The sequence below is a fragment of the Besnoitia besnoiti genome, chromosome IV (assembly GCF_002563875.1).
Source record: "Besnoitia besnoiti strain Bb-Ger1 chromosome IV, whole genome shotgun sequence".
Lineage (NCBI taxonomy): Eukaryota > Apicomplexa > Conoidasida > Eucoccidiorida > Sarcocystidae > Besnoitia > Besnoitia besnoiti.
This window is the reverse complement of record NC_042359.1, coordinates 3,914,589-3,926,528: the sequence shown is the minus strand read 5'-3', so window position 1 is coordinate 3,926,528 and position 11,940 is coordinate 3,914,589. Positions and strand designations below refer to the sequence as shown.

The following is an 11,940-nucleotide window of genomic DNA, read 5'->3' as shown; positions in this document are numbered from 1 at the left end:
CAAATTGCGACGAGGCCTAGGTTTCATTTACTTGGGGCGATCGAGGACGGACCATGCAAAGGAGCCCGCGGCGTATTTTCCCCAACAACCTTGTCCATATGGTGCTCGGTAATAAAGAAGCCACGCCCGTGACAGGAAACACGAACTCATTGACAAAGAGTTGCGCCGTTTGGTAGTGGTGTGCCACAGCCTGGAGTCGATCACGGAATCAGTGTACTGGAGTGCTTCAGCATCTAAAGAATACTTGCCATGACGGTCATGGCGGCGGCCCTAAGAGTTGAGGATGCTGTTGGACAGTTTGCAAATGCTAGGCGACGCTTTGCCCCGTTCACTAGCAGGGAAGTAAATCTCCGGCAAGCGTTTGCTTGAAATGCGGTCATCCGGGGCCCATGACAAAGACTTTCCTCCTCGTACAGCGGCAGCGGAGATGCAACTAAGCAGTGGTCAAACACCGAAATCCTCTGAGAGATCGCTCGTCGCGGTTGCATGATTCTGCATCACGTAATTATACTGTGGCACCGGGAGACGCGAGCATGGGGTTGTTCATCGAACGAAACAAAGCACTTCAACAGTCTGTACGCAGGCTAGATTAATCCTCCTGAAAGAAAGAAGCTGACTTCGACTCACGTTCTGCTATAAAATGGTTTCTGGCTAAGGAGGGCGGATGGAAGAGTGGACACGAATGTCCGGGTATTCACAGGACCACGTGCTGGAAGGAAATGCATCTGCCACTTCGTTATATGTTTCAAGCGGCATCACCCAGTCGCGTTCTCAAAAATCGCGCTCACCGCGTATGGCTGATGTACACCTCCGTATAGTGTCAGAGAGAGGATGTAGTGTGTTCATCTTGAGCACTCGAATATGACACTTGTTACACTGGAATACTTCGAGGTGTTGTTGTGGTGCAGTGGCACAGATGAGGAGGCTCTGCTGTGGAGGACTCTCTATCCTGGAAGCGTAACGTGGGCAGTGCCTCGAAAGGCCGGAGGCAGCCAAGGAATACCATCGCGGGGACGATGAACTCCCTCACTCTGAACTTTGAAAGAGCACTTCTGGATTTCCAGAAGAAGCCCCGGATGGCTGGGCTGTTTACCAAAGGCAGCACACACTTACAACCACCGGAGCAGCGTAGACACACGGCGTTGAAGTCCTCCCGTTAGGCGTACACGGATAGTGCCCTCCGCACGTGTGAGCGAAGACATGCTACAGAATCTGCTAGCCGAGTACCGACAGAGTCGACGAAGGAGAAGAAAACTGCTGCCATCTGATTGCAATTGTCTCTCCATCTGCCCCAGGCGTTCTGCAGGATGTGCCGTAGATATACCGAATGCGTTGCTTTTTCTCATGTAAGACGACCGGAGCGCGTGGCGCCTGTGGTGTTCGCCGCCGGCACTTCCGGCACTTTAACGTCCGTCTACGACCAACTGCTGAACAGATGCATCTTTTTCGGTGCATCCGTGAGTTGCCCGAGTGTACTCGCGTCCAGACACACGAGGGCTCGGCGCGAACCCCCCGCCCTCAACCAGCATCCCAGGCCGCCTCACACGCTGCCACAGGCTGGTCTTTTTTTTTTTGCCCTGTTCCGGCGGCCATGCGCCCAGACAACCCGAGAACGAGAGCGGAGACCGCCAGCCTAAGTTCTTCGTCTGGATGGCTCAAAGCTCAGTAGGGGTCAACCGGTGCCAGCAGTTGCCACACACCAGGTTGCCTTGTAGGGCATCGACGTCCCGCGGGCCTTTCAGATTTTTCCCTTTTCGGCCGGGGTTTCAATATGCACCCGACAGTGGAATGTGTTCCTCGCCTCCCTCCCCTGCGTTTGGCAGACTAGTCAAAAAGAGAAGGCCTCCACTCGAGACACTCATGCTCACACGGCACGCGTCCGCTTTTCTTGCTAGCTGCTTTCGGAAGTCGAACGGAGGCAGACCGCGCTGGTGTCTCCGTCGCTGCACACGCTTTTCTAGGCGCATCATCGCTGAGAAACTCTAGCCCCTGCCGCTTCACCGGGAGCCACCATCATATCCCTCTTTCATTGTTCAGAACACATTCTTTCCGATGCAATCGGCGTCTCGATCGATTCGTGTTCCATCGTTCGTTCGTCCACGCTGCGACGTCGCTGTCCCTTAGCACCGTTGTGGCCGTGCCTGTCTGCATCGCTTTTTTCGGCTGTCGCGCAGCGTCGCCGCTCCTGTGCTGCCTTTCACCAATTCTTTTCCTTGAACGCCCGTGGAAAGGCGTGTAAGCCGCCCCGGTTTCCGAACACACGCGGCTTTTTGTCACCCGGGCTGCCGTCTCTCCCTCTGCACCGAAGGTCTGCCAGGAAAAAAGCATGACGACGAAGCTGTGAGCCTTGCACCGTCGACCGTTGTTCTCTGTCGTCCTTGTGGATACCTCCTCTTGCGCTGCATCGCCTTTTTTGCGGCGTCTCTTTTGTCTCGCATGCGCCTGCTGCGTCTCCGTCGCCCAGCCGTTCTGCAGTGCATGTATCGAGTGGATTCGCGCGAGACACCGGGCGATCACTTCGCCACGCAGAAAAATGCAGGAGCAGGGCAGCGGACTTCCGGGCGTGCCTGCCCCTGCCAGTGGGAACCAGACTTCCGCTCAAAGTTCTACGGGTCCTGATCATGAGCCTGTGTCCCGCCAGACACCGGCGGCCGCTGCCCTGCTAGCGAGCAGCTCTCCCCATGCATCGCCCAAATCTCGAGAAAGCTCGCTTTGCGGGCTATCGCGTTTCGCCGATACAGTTGATGCGACTGGTGCTGACGCACGCACGGAAGAAAGCCGACGCGAGACCTTGGCTGTCGCTGCTGCGTCGCGCGCGCACGAGCTGAAATTGCGTCATCCAGCCTCAGACGATGGGCTGCAGGTTTCGTCCTCGATGGAGACGACCGCGAGCCGCGGTGCTGCCTCCTCCGCAGGGGCCGGCGCGCGGCAGTCTCTACCAGCTAGCGCGGGCAGCACGAGAGACCTAGAGTTCAGCCGCGCCGACCCTTTTGAGGCCGTCCGCAGGTCCACAGCGGCCGCCGCGCTCGAGCGTTCTGCTGCTGCGCTGTGCCTGTCCTCGACGGGGCAGCGGCCCTGCGACCCCACGAGAGGGGGAGCCCCTGGCGGTCTGCCGGCGAACGGAACCAGGGGCGCCTCGTCCTCCAGCTCTTCGTCTTACAGCTCTTCGTCCTCCAGCTCTTCGTCCTCCAGCTCCTCGTCTTCCAGCTCCTCGTCTTCCAGCTCCTCGTCTTCGTTCGCGCGAGTCCCGGAACGCGGCAGCGGCGCGAGATCGAGCTCGGCGGTAGCGGGCGGCGGGCGGATGGCGCTGCGGGTCGCCGCAGCCTCTGAAGGCAGCGTGACGGTCGTGGACGAAGGAACCGGCACCCTGCCCAGCGATTGGGTTCGACAGCTCCAGCGGCAGGCGGTGCGCCCGACCCCTATTCTGCGTCTCCGCGTCCACCCCGAGACAGGCGAGGTGATCACCGCCGGCGAGACGAGCGAAGGCCCTAGCGACGCCAGCCCCGAGGGAGCGGAAAGTGAGCTCGAACCGCAGGGAGAGGGCATGCATGCCGTGAAGCGTTCACACTTTCTCGAGGGCGCGAAGAGCGAGGGTCACGCCGCAGCTCGGGTCCTCGGGTCTCCATGGGTTTCACTCTTGAGATCGTGTGTACGGGTCTCCGTCTCTCGACTCTGCACACCAGGTGTCCGGTTCTTTTCTCGAGACTCTTCCGTAGGATTCGTGCGCCATGGCGAGTGGTGGTCCTGTGATATGCGTCGGTTACCCAGCCAGAGTTTGTGGTTTGCGCCCTTTCCGGCGATTGAAAGTGTCGCTTCTTTGTACCGCCCTTTCGCCAAATCTCCATACACCGTGAAGCTGGCTCCTGCGCGTATCATTCCTCGCCTACTTACTCGCATTCAGCGCTGTATTACAATTTCCACTGGACTCGAGTCCTTGTCGTTCATATGAATATATTAATACCTTACAAGGTTCTTGTGTCCAGTTAGCTGACTGCGCAGTTAGGCTCATACCAGGAGCGTGTGCGTGTGACGACTTCTCAGCTCCTTCGTTGCCAGTGGCAGCGTCGCCGTCGGCGTCGACAGCCGCCCCGTCGCCAGGCCGAGGCCATGAAGGTCGCCGTGGTGCAGGAACGCGAGGTCGCATGTCTCAATCAGGGCGCTTAGGACTGCTCGTTCATTCCGGCTCGGCCTCGCCGGCACTGCCCACGGCTTTGGAGACTCTTGAGCGATTCCGCTTCCGCAGCAGCAGCGCGTTCGGCCGCGGGGCTTCGCAGGGCTTCTCGGGGGAGAGAGTGTTTGAAAGAGACACCTACACGGACACCGTGAACAGCAGTGAAGACAGTGGCTTGACCTGGGGGGAGAAGAAGGCGAAAGACGGCAGCTGGCGAGAGAAGTGGATGCAGCAGACGATGGACGAAGTCGACGATGAGAAGAAGGAACAAGGCGAAGAGGCGGACGACGCAGAAGCAAGACGAACGAGGAGAACGCGGAGAAGGACTTTTGGACAGAACCACGGGATCAATGAGAGCAGAAGAGAAAGGTGCTCGCTCACTGCCCCAAGCGCAGGACTGGGCGACCGACGGGACTGTTTCTCATTCGCTGAGACTCGCGCGCAATGGCATAGTGTTGGCTAGGTGAACTAATCACGTTTCATAAATACACTATACACAGACGTCAATACGTGCGTAGTAAGGGAGGACAGCTGTGAGGCAGTGAAGACAGAGTTCTGTTGGGAGCGGGGAGTTCTCAGTCGTCACCCAAGTCACCCCGCCGTGAAGAGTGACTCGGGTGAGACTGCAGGAGAACTGTTCGTCGCTGGACCTTACGCAGTTGTCTCCGTGGACTGCGTCCGCTCTTCTAGGGATGTCCCCGTTCAAGGTACGTACGCGACGGGAACGTCTTCTGTTTTTTTTCGCAGGTGGACGGAGCGCTGGGATGAACTCGAGGGCCGGCGACGCACAGTGGAGAAAGCCGTTCAGCAGTTGGACGAGAACGGGAACGTGGTGCAGGAGTGGTTCGAAGTGACTGAGCAGAACCTGGAGACGGGCGAGACAAAGGTCACGAAGGCTGGCGAAGACTTGCGGGAGTATTTCGGCGCCTTGACTGGACCGCCCAGTCCCCGCGACGAGGGAGCTTACGACGATGACGAAGAACCGTTCAGTCGTTTGCGCCGAGGTTCTGCGCTTGAGGAGAACGCAGGAACCGGCTCGCTGCGCCCGCGCCCCAAAGGGAGAAGAGCGCGACTCGCCCGGCGGTGGAAAGAGGAGGGGCGCCGGCGCGTCTGCGCCGAGACTGGCGAGGAGATTGAGCGCTCGGATGCTTTCGAGGAGACTCAGGCAGGACGCCAGAGAGGAAGGCGAAGACGCCGCGATGGAAAGACAGGACAAGAGGAGACTGAAGTGTGGTACCGGTCGTTCGATGTCGACACCGAGCAGACCCTCGAGACTTGGGATGAGCGATGGGTGGAAAACGAGAACGGAGAAAAGTGGGGAGAGAAAAAAGGCGTCAACACCCAGTAAGCTCTCTCTCAAGACGCGGCTTCGACATAATCCGTCTCTATTTATATGCTTCTGATACGGTGTCGTGTCCGTGGCCAGCTGCGCAAGCGGGCAGGGCGGGGACGATGGAGCCCGTTCTCGCGCAGCGTCGGTGTTTGCCTTCCCCTTTTGGCTTTGTGGCGGCGATTCGCTTGTATGCATATCCTGTCGTCGTTTCACCTAGTTCCGCTGCGGCCGCCAAACGCATGCTGCAATGCCCGCAGGAAGGAAGAGTGGGGAGAGAAGTGGCGCGAAAACGCCGACGGAGAGCGAGAGGTCGACCGCTGGGCTCGCACTGAAGACGGCCGAAGGAGGTGGGGCGAGAAGAAGGGCAGAGGGAGGCCGAAGAAAACTATTGGCAAGGACCAGAGGCTCGACGGCGTGGAAGCTGTCGAGGAAACCACTCCTGAGGACTACACAGAAAGGTGAGACTCCAGGCGAGTACGCGTGGATCGCCTTAATGCAGCTATCGCTGGCTGTCCGACGTCATATTCGTATTTATATATGCATGTAAATACATAAGTACGTATATATATATATATGTGCGCGTATCACCGGTAGAGGCGGTACAGGACGCCACGCCTGCTACACGCACGCAGATGCTCATTTAAGGGTGTTTTCACATATGGGACTGGACACCTTTGCGCATGTTCTCGTTTGCTGTCGTCGGCCGATGTGCGGTGTGAACGGAGAATGCCTGCGGATGCTCGGTGCGCTTTACGCAGGTGGGAGATTGAGCACCGAGGGGACAGCTACGTCTCGTTCTCAGATCGCTGGTGGGAGAGACCGGAGGAGGGCAGACGGTGGGGCGAGAAGAAGCAGGTGACGCACTGCGCTCTTTGGCGGATACAGAGAGACGGCAGTGACGCAGAACAAAGCCCAGAGGAGCCTAGCGAGAGAGTGGTGGTAGGTCGTCCTAAAGGGTTCAGAGATCTGATCTTTGTGCCAGAAAAAGCCACGGCTGTCAATGTTCAGCATATGCCTCGGGGGGCGCGGAGGCAGGGGGGGACGCGGCACTCGTCTGATGTGCGGGTTTCTGTGTGCTGGGGTTTAGGGTTTGCGGCATACGTCATGAGAGGGTACCCATCCTACGTGTTTGAACTGTGGCATTGCGAAACGGGATGCATACATCAACGCACTTCATCGCGTCATCGCGTCGACGCGACACGGGGGAGTGGTATCTCTTGTATGGATGCGCACATCAGGTACAGCACATGAAACAGTCAAGGCCAGAGCTTATGGATGGTTCCAGTAGTACATGCTTTCCTTACTCTCAATATCTCACTTACGCAAATATTGGTAACACTTGCGTACAGACGACGGCAGTCGCAGCACCTGGCTCTGACCCCGAGTTGCGCCGCGCTCCCTTTTACTCGGGGGGGGGGGGGAGGGGGTTGACCTCGTGAAGCCATCAGCTTCGTTCCGAAAGCTTCTTCCGTACTTGGTTTCTTCTTATCACTACAGGAACTGAATGAGAAGTGGTACGATAATGGGACGGAAAAGACCGTCGATGAATGGCAGACGGAGCTGCTTCTCAAGAACCCCTCGCCAGCATCAGAGACCGGCCCTCGCCGCATTTTGCGAGAGGTAAGCGGCGCACGAAGGCCTGGGGGATTGTGCTCAGGGGGCGGCTTCCGTGGCGGTACGGGGCGCCTCTCGCGTGTCTCGAACTGCGCATACGCTGGCGCAGTCGCTCCCACGGTGCGGCTAAGGTGGATGCAGCGCGTGGCTGGCTACTAGCCCACACGACAGTGGCTCAGTCATGTCATCAGCAAGTACGCGGTGAGTCTGTCTGCAAACTTTGATGTGCATATTTGACTCTCTGTGCGCATATTCGTGTGTCAGAAAGCTGTATGCATCCCCGAGGTTGACTGTGAATAGTCATATACCCCGTCGCGCAGTATGCCATACGGCAGTCGCTGGGCAGGACAACGGCGTGTAGTCCCATCGCTTCTGTCCTGCAGCCCTGGATACCTGTCATCTCTTTGTTCCAGTGGAGGCCAAACGGGGGGGGTGAGCGTCTGTCAGCGTGGAAAACATCCGCTTTTTGCTGCATGCGTCTCGCGGCCCTTCGCCTGCTCAGGTCAAGTCAGGGCGCAAGCACACCGAGCGGTACGCGGACGGCACGCAGTGGGGCGAGAACTGGCAGGAGGCACGGACGACGGCCTCGTCGCCTGCGGGAGGCGAGAGCGAGGTGGAGCGACTCAGCGACGAGGGAGTCGTTTCGCGTTACGTCACTGTGCAGATCCGGGTGCGTCTCTCAGCCTCATGCATGCCGCTGGTGCTCTTTGTACCTCGTCTGCAGCCCCTCAGCGCCACGCGAGACATCGCATGGAGCCCGTTCACCCGCGCTGTCGCACTGTGGCGCCGCGCGTAGATTCCGTTTCAGGCAGCCGTCTTGTGAAACGCTGCTGCCTGGATCATGCACATTTGGTCTGTCCTTCGGTTGGGCAGTTTGACTGCTGGCGGCTAGGCACGGGCAAGTTCTTTTTCACATCGGCAGTCGGTTGCCCACTGTGCTGTGCTGCGTCCCCGCAGACCCCGGACGGGCATTTTGAAGTGCGCAACGTGGAGGCATCGGCTCCGGTGCTTCGTCTGGCCGCGACGGGGCGCGACAACTGGTGGCGCGAGCCCCATGGCAACTCCTGGGGAGAAAAAGTGTAAGTCACGACGACGGTGCCCTGTCTCATCAGCAAATGCATTCACACATGGGCGAGCCTACGCCCGCACGCCTCGCTAACTGAGTGCGACCTGTGGGGCCTGGACACTGTTAAAAGGTCGCAGCCCCGCCAGCCGAAATCCAGCGCTGTTCCGGCACCGGCACACTGCACATGTACATATATATATATATGTACAAATGGACGCAGACGGTGTCTTGGGGAAGCCAGAGGCGTCTGACAGTGTGTCTGCACATGCGCCGCCATGTATGCCGGCCGTGCCAGCGACAAAGGCAAACATGCTTCCCGCTTTCTCGTTGTCAGTCTGCTGCTGTGTGGCGCCCGTTGTGTTTCTCAAGGTATCGCGACTTGGAGGACGGCGGGGAGCAGCACGAACGGTGGTACGATAACGGCAACGAGCGTCAAGTCGACCGATGGAGGGTTGCCGCTGACGGCTCGAGGACAGGTGAGGAAGAACGTGCACACGCAGATTGGCGAAAACCTTCAGTCGAGGGGGCGGAGCTAGGGCTCAGCGTTGAGCCCCGAACTCGCGAGTTAGGGCGACCCAAGAGACAGCGAGTCCAGGAAGCGGGCCCTAGGAGGGGAGACGTCCTTTGGCGAGGCAGGCGAGGACTGGACGCGACTCACACCCGTACAGAATGGACGTGTGGGCCTTCACCCGTTTGCGGGTTTGGGGGTTACACGGCGAACACAAGGGCGAAGTGGAAGGTGAGTCGCTTCGCTGCGCTGTGGTCACGCGACATGTCTGGCGTATGTGGTCTATATTTGCTTTTCCATGTGCCGCGCAGGCGAGAAGTTCGGCTCTAAAACAGACGGGACAGAGTGGCGCGAGACGTGGGGTCGCGACTCCACCGGCGAGGACCAGGGCAACTCCTGGATCGAGAAAAGCTGGAAAGAGCGAAACCCCAAGGGCGAGGGCGTGAACGAGTGGGGCGAGACTCAGGGCTCCGAAGGCGTCAAGAGGTGGTCGCAGAAATGGTGGAAGAAAGAGGGTTGGCATGGAGGAGACGAATTTACCGAGAAATGGGAAGACGACGGCCAAGGAAACAAGCATACGCTAAAACAAGGCTCCACGTGGAAGTAAGCTGCCGAGCAACTCTAACACGCAGAACCAGACAGAATTGGCACATCAGGTGAAGCGTGCGAGTGCGCGATGCGCCAGATGTAGGCGTCCATCCACTCGCTCTCAGTGCCGCACGTGGAGTGCGCGTTCATCTGCAGCCGTCCGCGAATACGTGCGCAAGAAATTTGTCTAGATGTGAATACGTGAACGCGGTACATGCCTAGTGGCTGGCATCCGGAAGGCGCTGCCTGTGCGCCACACACAGACAAACTTGATATGTGTTTGCGTGTGTCTCTGGCGTCAACGGACAGATACCACGATGGCGGCCGAGAGGTGACAGACTGGTTTGAGGACAAGTTTGGGGAAGTGGAGCACTTGCAGGAGAAGTGGGCTTTCAAGCAGGGCCGCAACGCGTCAGGCGACCACTGGCTAGAGAAGTGGAATGAGAGGCCCGAGGAGAAAACCGCGACAAAGTCCGGATCCAACGCGTAAGTGTCGCCTTGAATCTCTCGATTGTTCGGAATGACATCCATTCCTTGACAGTCTAGATTGCTCGGGAATCGAACCGGGAAACCGCATCTTTATCAACAGCTTGCGCGACTGGTGACACAGCCTGTGAATCTCACGCGCATCCGAGCACGCGCAGATGAGCGTCACCAGTTGTGAGCACGCATATAATAGATGTGACGATTTCTCAAATGGGGGGCGTGACGTGTCCATTTCCCGCGAGGCGATTGAGTGATATGCATGCACGAGTGTGTCATCTCTTTCCTGATTCAGTCTGTCGCTGTACACGGTAGCTCCGTAATGCAGCGCGTCTTCTGCATTCGAGCGAATCTGTATCAAGCGGCTGACCTACCGCCTCAATACGTGCATTCACGCTTCTGGTTACGAGGAAGGTGGCGCGCTAGCTTATCGCGCTCTGGGTCCCTTGGCTCGTCGGCATTCATCCGCGTTTTTTCCGCGTCCGCGTGATTTCTAGACAAATGCACACGAGCTGCGTTAGGCCGCATAGCTGGGCGACGGGCGGACGCGTTTGACGCATGCTGGCGGTGCGCGTGGGATGCTCATTTTGGCCGTCTCTGCCCTGCGTGGCACGCTGTTTGTTGTTTGCAGGAGAGGCGACGAATGGTCCGAGCAGTGGAGGGAGACATTCGATGCGAGTGGAGAAAAGAATATGACGTGGGCAGAGAAAACAGGACGAAATGCTCAGGTAAGGCGTCTTTCCGTGTGCCGCGTCTCAAATGTGCAGAGGGCACCTTTTTACGAAGAGGCCACAGAGGGCGAGACCCACAGGGCATCGTCTGCCAGCCGTTGGCGCGAGGGGCTGCCGCCGCAGAGCTTGTGTGTATTGCCAGATAGCAAAGGACTCGCATTCATGCTGCAGCCGCGCGTGTGCAGAGAAGGGCATGCGCGCGGCGCGTCTCCCAGCACCAAGTGTCCGGTCCAGATCCGCTACCTGCGTCGCCGTCGCGGAAGCCCGTGCAGCACACGCCTCAGTCGGTGCATCTCCAGATCTGTTTGTTTCGTTCCTCTTTTCCGCCTCGTGTTTCCTCCGTGGGCGCCAGGGCGCGCCGCGCGTGTATCGTCCGTGGCGCGCCTCCGTCGTCGGGCGTTGGCTCGCATCTCTTCTTGGCTCCCATCTGTTTCCGGTTCCCCCGCGTTCCTTCAGGGCGATTCGTGGTACGAGACGTGGCTCGAGCGCCGATCGAACTGGAAGATGGCGCTGAAAGAGGGGCGCAACGCACGGGGCGAAGAGTGGCAGGAAAAGTGGGGCGAAGACCTCCGGGAGGACGGCTCCGGCGAAAAGTGGTGCCAGAAGTGGGCGACGGACCACGCAGGCAATCGCCACGGCAAGAGCTGGGGCGACCGCTGGGGTCGCGGCGGAAAGGGGGGCCACCGCTGGGGCGAGGAGTGGTCGAACGACGACGTGCACAAATGGTGGCACGACACGGACGGCAGGCCCGAGGGCTGCTGAGGAAGGCCCACACGCCGACAGCCGCAGCGACACGCGTGGAGAGGCAGCTGGAACGCCCTCGAAGCACTGAACTAGGTCGCTGTACCTGGGGGAGGGGCGGGGAGGGGAGGGGGGGAGGCGGCTGCACGCGGGGCTGGCTAAAACGCTGTTTTGAGAGGGACTGCGTTCCGCGCTGGGACGCGGGTACGGTGTGCGAGGAAAGCTACGAAAGAACGCACGCGCACTCTGCACGCGTGCGAGGAGGTGATGGATGCTGCATTCCTGCGCATGGAGGCGATAGGCGGCCCTGTCGAGAAGCGCGGAACGTGTTCACGAGCGGGCTTGCGAAAATTTGTGTGTGCCCTGCGACTTTCGCCTCAACATTTGTAGGCGGACTTCAGGTGCAGGCGTGCAGCCCCGACAATGTGTCCCTCTGTGAAACATTCATGCATGTGTACATTCTTCCGTGTGGGTGTGCGCGATGACATATTATACAGCGCACTGAGCTCAGGGAACCAGAGGAAGAATGCCCCAGGAAGCGAACCCGGAGGGCAATGAAACAGTGACGCTTTCGTCGGAATGTCTCTTTCCGCACGAGTTCTCTGCGGTTCGTGGGCGCGTCTGCTAAATAATTGCTGCTTGCTCGTTCCCCTTTCATTCCCCATGCCATTAAGTCCGCTAGAGCGGCTGAAAGGTGTTACATTC

The 11,940-nt window shown here is 58.9% G+C and overlaps 1 protein-coding gene across 1 annotated transcript; it reads left to right on the top strand.

The window, feature by feature from the left end:
* Positions 1–2,533: 2,533 nt before the first annotated feature.
* BESB_056610 (uncharacterized protein) lies at positions 2,534–11,256 on the top strand (the record flags this gene model as incomplete). The annotated part of the gene is made up of 13 exons (XM_029364096.1): positions 2,534–3,518; positions 4,042–4,540; positions 4,919–5,515; positions 5,762–5,962; positions 6,263–6,443; positions 7,002–7,124; positions 7,621–7,788; positions 8,076–8,197; positions 8,554–8,660; positions 9,004–9,295; positions 9,590–9,766; positions 10,395–10,491; positions 10,951–11,256. The coding sequence occupies 13 exons, from the start codon at positions 2,534–2,536 to the stop codon at positions 11,254–11,256; spliced, it is 3,855 nt and encodes a 1,284-aa protein (XP_029220019.1).
* Between the last annotated feature and the right edge of the window lie 684 nt (positions 11,257–11,940).